This window comes from Cebus imitator, unplaced genomic scaffold, assembly GCF_001604975.1.
Source record: "Cebus imitator isolate Cc_AM_T3 unplaced genomic scaffold, Cebus_imitator-1.0 Scaffold74, whole genome shotgun sequence".
Taxonomy (NCBI): domain Eukaryota; kingdom Metazoa; phylum Chordata; class Mammalia; order Primates; family Cebidae; genus Cebus; species Cebus imitator.
This window is the reverse complement of record NW_016107389.1, coordinates 4,092,592-4,110,501: the sequence shown is the minus strand read 5'-3', so window position 1 is coordinate 4,110,501 and position 17,910 is coordinate 4,092,592. Positions and strand designations below refer to the sequence as shown.

The following is a 17,910-nucleotide window of genomic DNA, read 5'->3' as shown; positions in this document are numbered from 1 at the left end:
AGGAATGGTGTGGATACGGTATGTGTGTGTGAGATATGGATATGGTATGGTATGTGTGTGAGAAAAAAGAGGACTCCAAAGGTTTATGATTGACTATAAGGAAGAATAGAATTGTTGTGAATTGAGATGTGGAAGAATGTAGAAGTAGCCAGTTTTGAGGGGCAGGGAAATTCAAGAGTCTGACTTTGGCCATGTTAATTTTGAAATGACTGTTTGACGTCCAAGATACGTAGTAGGCTAGCATCTGGAATTCAGTGGGAGGTCTGGCCTGAAGATATACAGTGGTTGTCAGCATAAAAATTTAAGGTTGTGGAAGTGGATAAGATCGTCGAGGGTGAGACTATAGTTAGAAAACAGAAATGATAGGCCAGGAGTGGTGGCTCACACCTGTAATCCCAGCACTTTTGGAGGTCAAGGCAGGCAGATCGCTTGAGGTCAGAAGTTTGAGACCAGCCTGGCCAATGTGGTGAAACCTCATCTACTAAAAATATAAAAATTAGCCAGATGTGGTGGCAGGCACCTGTAGTCCTAGCTATTCGGGAGGATGAGGCAGGAGAATCAATTGAACCTGATTGACAGAGTTTGCAGTGAGCCAAGATCACAGCACTGCACTCCAATTCTTAAGATACCATCTTAAGAAGGGATAGAAAGATTGAATGTGTGCTCACTTCAGCAGCACATAGACTAAAATTGGAATAATACAGAGAAGATTAGCATGGTTCCTGTGCAAGGATGACATGCAGATCTGTGAAGTGTTCTGTATTTCTCCAGAAGAGGCTGGGGACCTATATTCAACATCCTAAAATAAAAAAAGTCTTCAACCAAGAATTTCATATTCAGCCAAACTAAGCTTCCTAAGTTAAGAAGAAATAAGATCCTTTTTAGATAAACAAATGTTGAGGGAGTTTGCTACTACCAGACCTGCCTTACAAGTGGTCTTGAAGGGAGTACTAAATATTGAATGGAAAGATCACTACCACCTAATATAAAAACACACTTAAATACACAGACCAGTTACACTATAAAGCAACCACACAAACTAGCATAATTACCAGCTAAAAACAATAAAAATAATCCACACATATCAGTACAAACTTTGAATGTTAACAGGCTTAATGACCCACATAGAAGGTATAGGTGGCAAGCTGGATTTAAAAAAAAGGCAAGACCCAATGGGATGTGGTCTTCAAGAGACCCATCTCACATGTAATGATACCCATAGGCTCAAAATGAAGGGATAGAGAAAAAATCTACCAAGTAAATGAAAATCAGAGAAAAGCGGGGTTGCCATCGTGATTTCAGACAAAGCAGAGTCTAAACCAACGAAGATTTTAAAAAAGGCAAAGAAGGGCATTACACAATGGTAAAGGGGTCATTCAACAAGAAGACCTAACTATGGTAAATATATATGCAACCAATACAGAAGCACCCAGATTCATAAAGCAACTTCTTAGAAACCTACAAAGAGACATAGACTCCCACACAATAATAATGGGAGACTTCAGCACTCCACTGACAGTATTAGACAGATCATCGAGGCAGAAAGTTAACAAAGATATTCAAGACCTGAACTCAGCATTAAACCAAATGGATCTGACAGACCTCAACAGAACTCTCCACCCAGAACAACAGAATGTATATTTCTTTCATTGCCATGTGGCACATACTCTAAATTGGACCACAGAATTGGACATAAAACAATCCTCAGCAAATGCAAAAGAACCAAATCCTACTAAACACTCTGTTGGACCACAGAATAATCAAAATAGAAGTTAACATTTTAAAAATAGCTTCAGTCATACAATTACATGGAAATTAAAAACATGCTCCTGAATGACTTTTGGGTAAATAGTGAAATTAAGGTAGAAACTAAGAAGTTCTTTGAAAGTAATGAGAGTGAAGATATAACATGCCAGAATCTGTGGGACACAGCTAAGGCAGCGTTGAGGGAAATTCATAGTACTAAAATGTCTACATCAAAAAATTAGAAAAATCTCAAATTAATAACCTAACATCACAACTGAAAGAATTAGAGAAGGAAAAACAAATCAACCCAAACCTAGCAGAAGATGAGAAATAGTCAAAATCAGAGATGAAGTGAAGGAGATCAAGACACAGAATACCATTCAAAAGATCAACAATTCCAGGAGTTGGTTTTTTGAAAAAATTAGTAAGATATGTTGCTAGTTAAGCTAATAAAATAGAGAGAAGATCCAAATAAACCCAATTAGAAATTACCAAGGGGATGTTACCACTGACTAAAGAAATAAAAACAATAATCAGAAACTACTATGAACACCTCTATGCACACAGACTATAAAACCTACAATAGATGGATAAATTCCTGGACACATAGCCCCTCCTAAGACTGATCCAGGAAGAAACTGATTCCTGGAACAGACCCATGGGATCTCTGAAATTGAATCAGTAATAAATACCCTACCAGCAACAACAAAAGAAAGCCCAGGATCTGAGAGATCCATAGCTGAATTCTACCAGATGTACAAAGAGCTGGTACCACTCCTACTGAAACTTATTTCAAAAAATTGAGGAGGAGGGACTCCTCCCCAACTAATTATTTGAGGCCAGCATTATCCTGATACCAAAATCTGGCAGACACACACACACACACAAAAGAAAACTTTAGCCCAGTATTCTTTATGAATATCAATGCGAAAATCCTTGAAAAAATACTGGCAAACCAAATTCAGCAGCACATCAAAAAGCTAATCCACAGTGATCAAGTAGGCTTAATTCCTGGGATGCAGGTTTTGTTCAATATAGGAAAATTAAGTGTGATTTATCACATGAAGAACTGAAGACAAAAACCACATAATTATTTCAATAGATACAGAAAAGGCTTTTGATAAAATTTAACATTCCTTCATATTAAAAATTCTCAGTAAACTAGATATTGAAGGAACATGCCTCAGAATAATAAGAGTCATCTATGCCCAACTCACAGCCAACATAATACTAAATGGGTGAAAGCTGGAAGCATTCCCCTTGAAAACTGACACAAAACAGGGATGCCCTCTCTCACCATTCCTACTCAACACAGTATTGGAAGTGCTGGCCAGAGCAATCAGGAAAGAGAAAGAAATGGCAGAGAGGAAGTAAAACTATCACTGTTTGAACATGGCATGTTTCTGTATCTAGATAACCCTGTGTCTCGGCCCAAAAGCTCCTAGATCTGATAAACAACTTCAGTAAAGTTTCAGAATACAAAAATCAATATAAAAGAAAACACTAGCATTCCTATACACCACCAACAGCGAAACCAAGAGCGAATTCAGGAAGGTAGTCCCATTCACAACTGCCACAAAAAGAATAAAAACCTAGGAATACAGCTAACCAAGGGGGTGAAAGATCTCTATAATGAGAATTACAAAACACTGTTCAAAGAAATCAGAGAAGACACAAACACATGGGAAAAACATCCTATGTTGATAGATAGGAAGAATCAGTATCATTAAGATGGCCATACTGCTCAAAGGAATTTACAGACTCGATGCTGTTCCTGTCAAACTACCAACAACATTCTTCACAGAACTAGAGAAACCTTTTTTAAAAAATCATAATGGAACCAAAGAAAAGAGCCTGAGTAGCAAAGGCAATCCTAAACAAAAAGAACAAAGCTTTGAGGTATCATGTTACCTGACTTCAAGCTATACTACAGGGATACAGTAACCAAAACTGCATTGTACTGGTACAAAAACAGGCACATTGACCGATGGAATACAGTAGACAACCCAGAAATAAGACCACACGCCTACGACTGTCTGATCTTTGACAAACCTGACAAAAACAAGCAATGGGGAAAGGATTCCCTATTAAATAAATGGTACTGGCAGAACTGGCTATCCATATGCAGAAAATTGAAACTGGATTCCTTCCTTACATCATATATGGAAATCAACTCAAGATGGATTAAAGACTCAAATGTAAAACCCAAACCTCTAAAAACTGTGGAAGACAACCTAGGCAATACCATTCTGGACATAGGAATGGGCAATGATTTCATCACAAAGACATCAAAAGCAATCATAACAGAGTAAACAGACAACCTACAGAATAGGAGAAAATATTTGTAAACTGTGCATCTGAGAAAGGTCAATATCCAGCATCTATAAGGAACTTAAACAAATTGACAAGAGAAACACAACTCCATTAGAAGGTGGGTAAAGGACATGAGCACTTTTCAAAAGAAGACATACGTGTGGCCAGCTAACATGGTAAAAAGCTTAGTATCACTTGATTATTAGAGAAATCCAAATCAAAACCACAATGTAATACCATCTTAAACCAGTCAGAAGGGCTGTTATTAAAATGTCAAAAAAATAACATGCTGGTGAGGTTGCAGTGAAAAGGGAGCACTTATACACTATTGATTGGAGTGTAAATTAATTCAACCATTGTGGAAGGCAGTACTGTGCTTCCTCAAGGAGCTAAAAACAAGAACTGCCTTTCAACCCAGCAATCCCATTACTGGCTTTATAACCAGAGGAATATAAATCATTCTATGATAAAGGCACATGCATGCAAATGTTCATTGCAGCATTATTCACAATAGCAAAAACATGGAATCAACCCAAATGCCCATTAGTGACATATTAGATTAAGAAAACGTGGTATATATGCACAATGGAATACTGTGTAGCCATAAAAAGTAATGAAATGTATTTTGCAGGAACATGGGTGGAGCTGGAGGCCATTATCTTTAGCAAACTAACACAGGAATAGAAAACCAAATACTGCATGTTCTCACTTATAAGTGGGAGCTAAATGATGAGAACTCATGAACACAAAGGGAACAACAGACACTGCCGTCTTCAGGGTGAAAGGTGGGAGGAGGGAGAGGATCAGAAAAAATTATTGGGTACTAGGCTTAGTACCTGGGTGATGAAATAATCTGTACAGCAGAGCCCTTGAGTTTACCTATATGACACAGTTGTTTATGTACTCCCAAACCTACAGTGAAAGTTAAAAAACAGAAAGATTGAATGCTGGAACACTCTGTTAAAAGTAGGGTGGAAATAAAAGGGTGAATGTGGTATATAATGGAAGCCTAATGAAAAAAATTTTTCAAAGAGGGAAAAGGAATGATCACCAATGTCAAATACTGCTGATAAAGTATGACAAAGATATGAAAACCGACCACTGAATTAAGCATTGTGACCTTCACTAAAGCAGTCAGGACATGAATGGCTCAAGAAATCAGCATATTTGAATACTATGTAATCTGGTTTCTTTAGCTGTATCCTCCCTAACTCAGAATTAATGCTTAAAAAGCCCTAATTCTTAGAACATTTCCAGGAGATTGAAATCAGTTTTTCACACTTACATGTATAATTTTTTTTCCTTAACAGTTTTCAGGCATTGCTTTTGTTTATCTCCATACCAACTGAGCTGTAGTGCTTTTTCATTTGTATGTTAATTCCTATTAAGACTAGAGACCTAAAATTGTTATAGTTGAAAGGGACTATGGGCCCACTTGAATTTTATTGTTATTTATCTGGTATGTCTGATATTTTGTTACTTACTCTTAATTGCATATGAATTTAATTATTTAGTAAATTATCAATTTTTTTAAAAAAACAGAAATATGTTGGTGAAGTCTTTGACATCGTCAGTCAACAATCAACAGCCAGGCCAGGATGCATTATTGCATTAGATCCTATTACCAAACTTGTAAGTATTAATTTTTTGGGGGGGAGGTATATTAAAGAGTTTATGAAAGCATTTTGCATACAATCCATATATTGATAGAATTTGTTAATTTGCTATATAATTACAGGTAAAGTAGATTCAGTAATTAACTCATCACTTAGTAGGTAACATACTATTGTACATTTTACTTTCTAGACTTCAAACTAGAAAATGAATTATAGTCTTCATTACTATATTCACAACCAAGTAAATTTTAAAACTTTGACTCTTAAACACATTACAAATATTAGCATTATGTTACCATTAGATTTAATAAAGTGATGTTAGGTTCCTCATCCATGGCTATGAAAATCACTGAAAAGAAAACTACGTTGCAATTTGTGGCTAAATGAAAGACATTGGTGGATATTATTTCTTACTTATAAAGACTCATTGTAATGAAAGTAAATAATTTTTACCTAAATTTTTTATTTTCATCTGTTTAATCTAATGGAGGTACCATAGACTTATATTCTGCTGAACTTTTGACTTCTTATTCCACCTTTAAATATCTCATTATGAAGTATTATGTTTCTGGCTATTTAGCACTAGGTAAATAACATATGTCAATTACGTTGGTATTTATTTATATTCAGCATGGCAGAAAAACCCAACTGCTTCATGTTTTTCAAGAAGACTTCATTTTGAATAACCTTGAGAAGAAAAGTCTTGGTAAAGATAGCATTTTATCTAATGCAGGTAAGGAAGAATTATTTATGTTTATGTAATGAGAAATACTATGTACTGTATGTTAGGCAGTTAACAAAGATGAATTCGTAAAATGTTTTACATTGTTTATTTGAAGTAAAAATTGTTCGGGGTAGGTTATTTAAACTTGGCATATTTAGCAAGTTGTCTCTTTTTATACATGTTAACAGTGAAAATATCATTAATACCAACAGGCAGCTCACCTAATGGATTTTCTGAGAAGTTCTACCTAATTGTAATAGAGTGCACTCAAGACAACCGTTCATTATTACACATGTGGAATTTACATCTAAAGTCAATTCCTGTCTCATTGGGTGAGTCTTGTGTGTGTGTTTGTGTGTGTGTAACTTTAAGTAGGTATAAGTTAACAGATTACACAAAATTAGACAATTTGGGTCATATTTCTTAAAGCCATCTCAAGTAGTGAAAGCTGTAGATTATTCAATTAATTCAAAAAGCTTTTTCTTATTTTCTGTAAAGAATCATACTAATGTGTTTACTATTTTATCGTTTATAAGGCAATTTTGGATTGTGAAATGTAGCAATTGTAATATTTGTAGGGTTCCTCTGCCTCAGTTTTTGGTTCTTATGTTTTATAGAAGAAAAAGTAGATACAAAATTATCTGAAGCAGTTTGGCAGCCAGAAGAACATTATTCTTCTTCTCCAGAGAAGATCCCATCTCCATTTTCACAAAAGTATGAGGCTTGCAGAGCAAATCTCCAGAGTACAAGCAAGTTGACTCTGTTTTCAGAAATGGTTTATAGCCAAGAATTGCATTTGCCAGAAGGAGTTGAGATAATAAGTATTAAGCCATCAGCAGGTTTGTAAATTTTATGAAAGACTAATTTTATAACACATGAGTATTTGCCAGGTATTTAAAAATAGGTGCTGCACTACCTCTTAAATCCACACAGAACCAGAAATGGAAATAATATATTCAAGTACCCTAAATTGAAGACTTATATTTCTCATTATGTTTTCAGATTACCCTGACATTTGTCAGCCAGTTCTAATCTTAAATATTGATTTCTAAAACAAATTTTCTTTGTCTTTTTGGGACAGTTTTTGACAGTTTCTAGAGCAAAGATGGCAACTAAGTTGTACCTTATTTGCAGACTTTGATGGTATTGGCAATAGTTGCCTGGAGCCGTGATTCTGAGTGTTTGGTTTCTGCTATATATTTATTATCCTTATTCTAAAGCAGTGGTTTTCAAAGTGTCCCCAGGCCAGCAGCATCAGTGTCCTGGAAACTTGTTAGAAATGAAAATTCTTGGGCCACCCCGGGTTACTGAATCTCAAACTTTGGGATGAGGCCCAGTGGCCTGGTCTTACAAACCTTCCAAGTGATTTTATGAATACAAAAGGTCAAGAACCTCTGTTCTGGAGTATCAAGAACACTAATCAGAAATAAAAATCAAGGTCCCTGTTTTAGGAAACTAATAGTACATGATTACTTTAAGCCTAAGCAAATGTTAAGTTCCAGTTAGGAATTTTCTCAGCATCTGTTATATCAAGTATACCTCAATTATAAAGGGCCCTGTAAAGTGACCATTTAGTACTTAAGTAAACATGGACCATTCACATTTATATTGAAAAATGTGAAAGAAGGAGCCAGTGAGTGTTGACAAATTTTTTTTAAATGTACTGATAACTTTAAAATTAGATTTATAAGGTATAAAACCAGCAAAGAGTTGTGAAACAAATTCTGGATTAAGAATCAGAACTAGAGTTCAAGTTTTTAAATTCTGCCTATGACTAGTTGTTTGATTTAGGCCCAAGATGTTTAACCCATAAAATGCAGGAATTGAAGTAAATTATCTCAGAGTTCCCTTTCAGCTCTAGGTTTTGGTGATGCTTTCTTTTTATATACCTTTCCGATGTCACTAAAAGCCTCTTTCTTACTATTCTTGCTGCCCCTTCTTAACCTAACTAAATATAGTCTGTCATGTTCTTAACAGTAATTAATACAAAGAGACTAAAACCTTTAGTAAAAAAACAGAAGTATTTAACCAAATTTGATGTTTTGTTAATGGATTATTTTTATTTTAGGACATCTAAGTTCATCTTCTATATATCCTGCATGCAGTGCTCCTTATTTATTGGCAACTTCATGTTCAGATGAGAAAGTAAGATTCTGGAGATGCAGAGTAACAGATGGAGAATCTGCTACATCAAAGAATGGAAAAATTGATCTTGCATACATTTGGGAAGAATGGCCATTACTTATTGAAGATGGACTTCAGAGCAATAGTAGTATAACTGTACCTGGTAGACCTGTAGAAGTTAGCTGTGCGCATACAAATCGTTTAGCAGTAGCTTATAAGCAGCCTGCATCTAATAGTAGATCTTCCCAGGACTTTGTGATGCATGTAAGTATTTTTGAATGTGAGTCAACAGGAGGTTCATGTTGGGTCCTTGAACAGACAATTCATTTAGATGAGTTAAGCACAGTATTGGATTCTGGCATTAGTGTTGATAGTAATTTAGTGGCCTATAATAAACAAGAAATGTATTTATTTAATAAAGAGAATATCACGTCAAACACAAAGCATTTAGTTCACTTAGATTGGATGTCTAGAGAAGATGGTTCTCATATCCTGACTGTAGGAATTGGATCAAAACTTTTTATGTATGGACCCCTGGCTGGCAAAGTACAAGAACAGACTGGTAAGGAAAGCCTCGCATTTCCCCTCTGGGAGAGTACTAAAGTTGTGCCCCTTTCTAAATTTGTACTGTTACGAAGTGTGGACTTGGTTTCTTCTGTAGATGGCTCCCCACCTTTTCCTGTTTCTTTATCGTGGGTCCGGGATGGCATCCTTGTGGTAGGAATGGACTGTGAAATGCATGTGTATTCCCAATGGCAGCCATCTTCTAAACAAGAACCTGTTATAACAGATTCATACAGTGGGAGTACTCCATCTATAACAAGTTTAATAAAACAGAGTAACTCCAGTTCTGGGTTACATCCTCCAAAGAAAACTCTGACTCGATCCATGACCAGCCTTGCACAGAAAATCTGTGGAAAGAAAACTGCATTCGATCCTTCTGTGGATATGGAAGATTCAGGTCTTTTTGAAGCAGCTCATGTACTTTCCCCGACTCTACCTCAGTATCATCCCTTGCAGCTTTTGGAACTCATGGATCTTGGTAAAGTTCGGAGAGCCAAGGCCATCTTGTCACATCTTGTTAAGTGCATTGCTGGGGAAGTTGTGGCTCTGAATGAAGCTGAATCTAATCATGAACGCCGCCTTCGGTCTCTCACAATCAGTGCTAGTGGAAGCACTACCAGAGACCCCCAGGCATTCAACAAGGCCGAAAATACAGATTACACAGAAATAGATTCTGTTCCTCCACTTCCTTTATATGCATTACTTGCGGCGGATGATGATAGCTGTTACTCATCTTTGGAGAAATCTAGTAATGAGAGTACCTTAAGTAAATCAAACCAGTTGTCAAAAGAAAGTTATGATGAGCTTTTTCAGACCCCACCTCTAATGACTGATATTCATATGTTAGAGACAGATGAAGAAAATACAAAGCCTAGAGTTATCGACCTTTCACAATACAGTCCAACTTACTTTGGACCTGAGCATGCTCAGGTTCTTTCTGGCCACTTACTTCATTCTAGTTTACCAGGGCTCAGCCGGATGGAGCAGATGTCTTTGATGGCCTTAGCAGATACAATTGCAACTACAAGCACTGATATTGGAGAAAGCAGAGACAGAAGCCAAGGTAAAACCAAAATCCATACTGATAACAAATTTTACTTATTTTCATAGAAAATAATTTTAAATAATTTTTATTAAAATGATAACATTAGCTAGGCACAGAGGCTTATGCCTGTAAATTCAGCTCTCTGAAAGGCTGAGGCAGGAGGATCACTTGAACCTACGAGTTTAAGACCAACCTAGGCAACAAAGTGATACCCCCATCTCTATGAAAAGCAAAAAACTAGCCAGGTATGGTTCCTCACACCTATAGTCCTAGTGACTCAGGAGGCTGAGGTGGAATGATGCTTGAGTCCAGGAGGTTGAGACTGCAGTGAATTGATTGTGCCGCTGCACTACAGCCTGGACGGTAGAGCAAGACCCTGCCTCTTAAAAAAGTATCGTAAAGGTTTTTTTTGGAAACATCTTTGCTACCTTTAATAGTACATATTAAGGGTTTGCTGTTTATGATAGTTTTGGTGGGGGGAGCGTGGTGGTAGCTAACCGAGACTATCATAAACAGCAAACCCTTAATATGTGCTATTTATCCCATAAATGATAGTACTAGCAGGCTAGGCATGGTGGTGCATGCCTGTAATCCCAGCATTTGGGGAGAGCAAGGCTGGTGGATCATGAGGTCAGGAGTTCCAGACCAGCCTGATCAACATGGTGAAACCCCATCTCTACTACAAATAGAAAAATTAGCCAGTGTCCCAGCCACTCAGGAGGCTGAGGCAGGAGAAGCGCTTGAACTTGGGAGTTGGAGGTTGAACTTGGAGGTTGCAGTGAGCTGAGATTGCACCACTGCACTCCAGCCTGGACAAGACTCCAACTCAAAAAAAAAAAAAAAATTATAGTACTTCGAGTAAGTGTACAAAGACTCATTATGCCAGTCATTTTTACTAATTGTCTGTTTAATAATACAAAAGATCCAACTGAATCTTTTTGAGTTTAGTAAAACTTAACAGATTCTTATTAAACAATTATTTTAGGTACCTAAAAATAAAAGATGGTTTCTGGTTTTTTTTCCTCATTATGTAATAATCCACTATTAACAATTATAATTTGGTTTTTAAAACGTTGAGGTTTTTTTTTTTTTTTTTTTAAATAAGCATTAGTGTATACTCCTGCCTAGAAAAGCATAATATAATTAGGTCTTTTCCTCATCCAGAGAGCATTAAAAAAAAAAAAACAAACAAAAACCACTGAATTATGAGCAGATTCCCATCAAATCTCAAGTTCTGAAATGAACAAATTGAGCCTTGTGGGCCGTGTATGTGTCAGTATACCTTTGAGCTAAGCTAGAAAGGAAAGTGTATGGTAAATTTAATGTAGTAATCAAATTTAAATTTAAGAAAAAAACAAGTTGGTTGTGAATCTTGACACTTTAAGAGATATTACCAGTAGATACTATTTTTGATGTGAATATGTTATAGGTGTTTTATGTTTTTAGTTTTTGCTTCAAGGAAAAAATATCAAATCCTCCCACCATGGAACTATTTCTTCCAGTGTTAACAGCAGATTACTGGGGTGGGTGTATGATTTGAATAAATCGTATTGATTAAAAATATTCTTATACGTGTACCACAGAGAAGGTTAAACTATTCAAAAATCAATCACATTTTAATTTAAATAAGATTTCGGTCAGACTTATTGAGTACTCTATAAATACATGCAATTTTAATGTGTCAAATTACCATTTAAAAATTTTTCTAATGAGAATTTGGCTTAGCAAGGTGACTCATGCCTATAATCCCCAGCACTTTGAGAGGCTGAGGCAGGCAGATCACTTGAGATCAGGAGTTCAAGACTAGCCTGGCCAATGTGGTGAAACCCCATCTCTATTAAAAATACAAAAATTAGCTGGGTGTGGTGGCATAATAGATTATATTTGTAAATCTATAAATAGATTATAAAGAGTTTCGTAGAGTCTCTTTATTCTTTTTCCAATTGTTTATGTTATTTTTTTCTTTCATGTGAAATTGTTTAGAAAAAAAGAAATGTTAGAAAATATTTAAGACTGATAACTTTTTTTTTGGTCAGGTTAAGAATGTTATGTGCCTATATTTGTTGTTCGTTTGCTTATAATTTTTTTTAATACATTGTTCCCCCTTTCTCCCATTGCAGGTGGAGAAACTCTTGATGAATGTGGGTTAAAATTTCTTTTGGCTGTTCGACTCCATACCTTTCTTATAACTTCCCTTCCAGCCTATCGAGCTCAGCTTCTTCACCAAGGTGATTTTGATAGTAATTATTAAAGGGAAATAAAGCAACTAGAAAATGAGAGACTTGTGAATTTTTAAACTTGTTTTTTGCCCAGACATGATCATGATGACAAATTTGACACATTTTAAGTTTCCTTTATTTGTTAAAATGTTTATTTCCTCATAATCTTCTTTGCTTAAAACATTGGAATTTTTAATGGTAGACAAAAGGAGTTAATGAAGAAACGGATACTGGGAAATTGGATATTCTGTGTTATGTGTTTAAATACATGATATGTTCCAGGCAAATTAGTATTGTTTCTTTAGATTGTCTTTTTTCTCCTTTGATATTTACCTAAAGTCAGTTTTTCTGCCAAACTTTTAATAATATTTTTGTTATAATACATTCTCAAATTTTAAATGTTTCACAAAGAGTACAGAATATTGAAAGTGTAAATTTACCCACCCTTAAAACTACTGATTAATATATGTATTTGAGATATTAGTTTAGTATATTTCACGTATTCTATATTGAGTGCTGTATTTCAGATTCTGTTACTGTTCTCTTATTTTGAACTATCTTAGACTTTGAACTGTCAGCGTAATTTAATAGATTCTACTGAACGATTATTTTAGGTACCTGAAAATAACGTTGTCTTAGACAGATCAAAGTAAGAGAAATCTCACCTAAGTTCACTTAAACAAAACAGCATGTTTTTTTTCACTTCATCTCCCAACAAGTTCAAGAAATAGAGCTGGCTTTCAGCATTCTTGGATCTATAGGTTTAAACAGTGTTATTGGGACTTTGCAGTTTAGCATTTTAGCCTTTGCTCCTTGGTTTCAGTCTTTTGCTTACACCTTTTGTCTCTGACTCTTTGCTTCGCTGTCTGTTTTCTTTCTCTCATTTTGCATTTAGCTTTGAAAAACGTAAAGCTGAAAATTCTCTATCAAATTCGTTTTAGTTTTTTGTTTGTTTGTTTTTTGAGGTAGAGTCTTGCTTCGTCACCCAGGCTGGAGTACAGCAGTGCGATTTCTGCACACCAGAACCTCCACCTCCTGGGTTCAGGTGATTCTTCTGCCTTAGCCTCCTGAATAGATGGATCTACAGGCACACATTCCCATGCCTGGCTAATTTTTATGTTTTTAATAGAGATGGGGTTTCACCACATTGACCAGGCTAGTCTTGAACTCCTGACCTCAAGTTATCCGCCTGCCTCAGTCTCCCAAAATGCTGTGGATTACAGGTGTAAGCCACCTTACCAGGCCAAATTGTCTTTAAAATTTTTAAATTGTAATTTGACACATTAAAATTGTATGTATTTATGGGGCACAGAGTAATGTTATGATATATGTATACAAAGTGAAATGATTAAATCAAACTAAGGAACATATTCATCACTTCAGATATGTAACATATTTGTGTTAATATTTAAAATGCACTCTCAATAGTATTGAAATAGACAATACACTATTATTAAAGGTAGTTACCATGCTGTACAGTAGATCTCAAAAATGTATTCCTCCTGACTGAAACTTTGTATCGTTTGAACAATGTCTTCCTTCTCCTCCTGACCCTAGCCTTGGACAAACACCATTTTATTCTCTTTTTCTTTGATTTCAGTTGTATTAGGTTCCACACATAAGTGAGATCACATAGTATTTGTCTTTCTATGACTGGCTTATTTCACTTACTGTAATGTCCTCCAGGTTAATCGTTGTTGTTGCAAATGACAAGGTTTTCTTTTCTTTTCTTTTTTTCTTTTTTTTTTTTTGAGACGAACTTTTACTCTTGTTGCCCAGGCTGAAGTGCGATGGATCTCAGATCCCTGCAACCTCCGCCTCCCGGGTTCAAGCGATTCTCCTGCCTCAGCCTCCTGAGTAGCTGAGATTACAGGTACATGCCCCCACATTTTTTGTATTTTTAGTAGAGACAGGGTTTCTCCATGTTGGTCAGGCTGGTCTTGAACTCCTGACCTTAGGTGAGCCGCCATGCCCAGCCTCAGATTTCCTTTTTTAAGGCTGAATGTACTCCATTGTATGTACAGGCATACTTCTTTTTAATTGTGCTTTGCCAGGTTGTATTTTGCAAATACAGCAGTTTTTACAAATTGAAGCATTGTGGCAACCCTTTCTTGAACAAGTCTATCAGCACCATGTTTCCAACAGCATGTGTTCACTTCACGTCTCTGTGTCTCATTTTGGTAATTCTCACAATATTTCAAACTTTTTCTGTGATCTCTGATCAGTGATTTTTGTTACTATTGTAATGGTTTGGGGGTGCCATGAAGTGTGCCTATGTAGGACAATGAATTTAATCAGTAAATGTTGTGTGTGCTGTGGCTACAACACTGATCAGCCATTCCCCTGTACTTCATCTGCTCAGACCTCCCTATTCACTGAGACACAACGATATAGAAATTAGGAGACTGGGCACTGTGGTTTACCTAAAGATTACACCTATAATCCCAGCACTTTGGGAGCCTGAGGCAGGCGGATCACCTGAGGGCGGGAGTTTGAGACCAGCCTGACCAACATGGAGAAACTCCATCTCTACTAAAAATACAAAATGAATGGGACATGGTGGTGCATGCCTGTAATCCCAGCTACTGGCGAGGCTGAAGCAGGAGAATCTCTTGAACCCAGGAGGTGGAGGTTGCGGTGAGCCGAGATCACACCATTGCTCTCCAGCCTGGGCAACAAGAGCGAAACTTCATCTCAGAAAAAAAAAAAAAAAAAAGAAAAAGAAATTGGGACACTTTAACAATACCACCTTGTCTTCTAAGTGTTCAAGTAAAAGGAAGAGCTGTATCTGTTACCTTAAATCAAAAGCTAGAAATGACTAAGCTCAGTAAGGAAGGCATGTCAAAAGCCGAGACAGGCTGAAAGCTAAGCCTTGTGCCAAACAGTTTACAAAATTGTAAATGCAAAGGGCAAGGTCCAAAGGAAACTAAAAGTTCTACTCCACTGAACACATGAATGATAAAAACGTGAAGTAGCCTTATTGCTTATGTGGAGAATGTTTGAGTGGTCTAGATAGATCGAACTAGCTGTAAGATTCCCCTAAGCCAAAGCTTAATCCGGAACAAGGCTCTAACTCTTCTTAATTTTGTGAAAGCTGAGAGAGGAGAGGAAGCTGCAGAATTAAAGTTTGAAGCTAGCAAAGATTGGTCCCTGAGGTTTAAGGAAAGAAGCCATCTCCATAAACTACAAGTACAAGATGAAGCTAGATCTTCTGGATAACATGCTGAAGCTTCTACCTCAGTTAGCACTTGTTTCAGCATGTTATCTGGAAGATCTAGTTCAGATAATTGATGAAGGTGGCTACATGAACAGATTTTTAGAGTAGATGGAACAGCCTTCTGTTGGAAGATGCCATCTAGGACTTTCATAGTTAGAGAGAAGTCAATGCCCAGCTTCAAAGCTCCAAAGGACAGGCTGACTCTTGTTAGAGCCTAATGCAGCTGGTATCTAAGTTGAAGCCAGTGCCCATTTACCACTCTGAAAATCCTGGAGTCTTCAAGAATTATGCTAACCCTACTCTGCCTATGCTCTACAAATGGAAAAACAAAGCCCAGATGGCAGCACCTCTGTTTGCAGCATAATTTACTGAATATTTCCAGCCCACTATTGAGACCTACTATTAAGAAAAAAGGTTTCCTTGCAAAATATTGCTGTTATTAACAATGATCTGTTCATGCAAGAGCTCTGATGCAGATGTAAAAGGAGATAAATACTGTTTTCATTCCTGCTAATGCACATTCATTTTGCAGTTCATGAACCAAGGAATGCTTCCAACTTTTAAGTCTTACCATTTAAGAAATACATTTCATAAGGCTATCGCTGCTATAGATAATGATTCCTCTGATAGATCTGGACAAAGTAAATTGAAAAATTGCTGGAAAGACTTCACCATTCTAGATGCCATTAGGGACATTTGCAATTCATCAGAGGAAATCAACATGTCAGCATTACCAAGAGTTTGGAAGAAGTTGATTCCAGTCTTCACAGATGACTTTGAGGGGGGTGAGCCTTCAGTGGAAGAAGTAATTGCAGATATGGTAGAAATAGCAAGGGAACGAAAATTAGAAGTAGATCCTGAAGATGTGACTGAATTGCTGCAGAGTTGAGCATGATGACTCATGCCTGTAATCCTAACACTTTGGGATATTGAGGTTGGAGGATTCTTGAGGCCAGGAGTTTAGGTCCAGCTGAGGCAACATAGTGAGACTTCATCTCTGAAAAAAATTTAGGTGGGTTTAGTGACACATGCCTGTAGTCCTAGCTACTAGCTGCTCAGGGGGCTGAATGGAAATATCAATTGAGTCCAGGAGTTCAAGACTTCACTGAGCTGTGATCACACCACTGCACTCCAGCTGGGCAACAGAAGGAGACCCTGTCTAAAAAAAAAGCAAAATTTCAACAGACAAGGAGTTTCTTAAAGGATGAGCAATGAATGTGGTTTCTTAAGGTGGAATCTATTCCTGGTGAAGATGCTGTGAACATGGTTGAAATGACAACAAAGGATTTAGAATATTCTGTAAACTTAGTTGATAGAGCACCAAGAGCACTGGCAGGGTTTGAGAGAGGACTGACTCCAACTTTGAAAGAAGTTCTAAATTCTATCAAATACAATTACATGATACAGAGAAATCTTACATAAAAGGAGGAGTCCATCTATGTGGCAACTTTATTTTCTTATTTTAAGAAATCGCTACAGCCATCCCAGCCTTCAGTAAGCTCTACCCTGACCAGTCAGCAGCCGGTAACATCAAGGCAAGATTGTCCACTAGCAAAGATTATGACTTGTTTGAGGCTCAGATGGTTGTTACATTTTAGCAATAATGTATTTTTAAATTAAGGTATGTACACTCATTTTAGACATGCTTTGCACAGTTAACAGGCCACAGTATGATGTAACCATAAATTTTATGTGCACTGGGAAACAAAAAATTGTGTTACTCGTTTTATTGCAGTGTTTGCTTTACTGTGGTAGTCTGAAATCCAACCCATGGTCCTCCAAGGTATGCCTGTATATATGGCATTTTCTTTGTTAATTTATTGATGGATACTTGGGTTGATTCGATAACTGAGCTATTGTGAATAAAGCTGCACTTAACATTGGAGTGCAGATACCTTGTCAACGTACTGATTTCACATCCTTTGAATATATACTCATAAGTGGGATTGGTGGATCATGTGGTAATTTTGTTTTTATATTTTTTCTTTTTTCTTCTTTTTAGTTTACTTTTTTCTTCTCTTTAATAAAACGTTGTTCCAGAATAGTTTTAGATATTTGAGGAAACTTCGTACCCTTTTCCATAATGGCTGTACTAATTTATGTTCTCACTAGCAGCATGCAAGGCTCCCCTTTTCACCACTTCTTTTCCAAAACTGTTTTTTTCTCTCTTTTGATAATAGACATTCTAGCAGGTATGAGTTGTTATCTCATTATGGTTTAATTTGCATTTTCCTGATGTTTATAGATGTCAAGTACATTTTTCATTTATCTGTTTGGGCATTCATATATCTTCTTTTGAGAAATATCTGTTTAGGTCATTGCCTCTGTTTTTTTTTTTTTTT

At 36.5% G+C, this 17,910-nt stretch overlaps 1 protein-coding gene and 1 non-coding gene across 10 annotated transcripts in view; both read left to right on the top strand.

Annotated features, from left to right (window-relative positions):
• DMXL1 (Dmx like 1) overlaps window positions 1-17,910 on the top strand; it is a 174,824-nt gene that overhangs the window by 66,055 nt on the left and 90,859 nt on the right. For all 9 annotated transcript variants that reach the window (XR_001826286.2, XM_017531876.2, XM_017531877.2 and 6 more), the window contains 6 exons: window positions 5,602-5,691; window positions 6,306-6,408; window positions 6,612-6,731; window positions 7,017-7,238; window positions 8,468-10,150; window positions 12,253-12,360. Coding sequence is in view for 8 of the 9 variants with exons in the window: in XM_017531876.2 (XP_017387365.1) it covers window positions 5,602-5,691; window positions 6,306-6,408; window positions 6,612-6,731; window positions 7,017-7,238; window positions 8,468-10,150; window positions 12,253-12,360 (2,326 nt within the window). In the remaining variant the exon portion in view is untranslated. The remainder of the gene's footprint in view (window positions 1-5,601; window positions 5,692-6,305; window positions 6,409-6,611; window positions 6,732-7,016; window positions 7,239-8,467; window positions 10,151-12,252; window positions 12,361-17,910) is intronic.
• Window positions 661-767, top strand: LOC119471805. Its single transcript, XR_005200889.1, has one exon. It is a non-coding gene; the product is annotated as a U6 spliceosomal RNA (small nuclear RNA).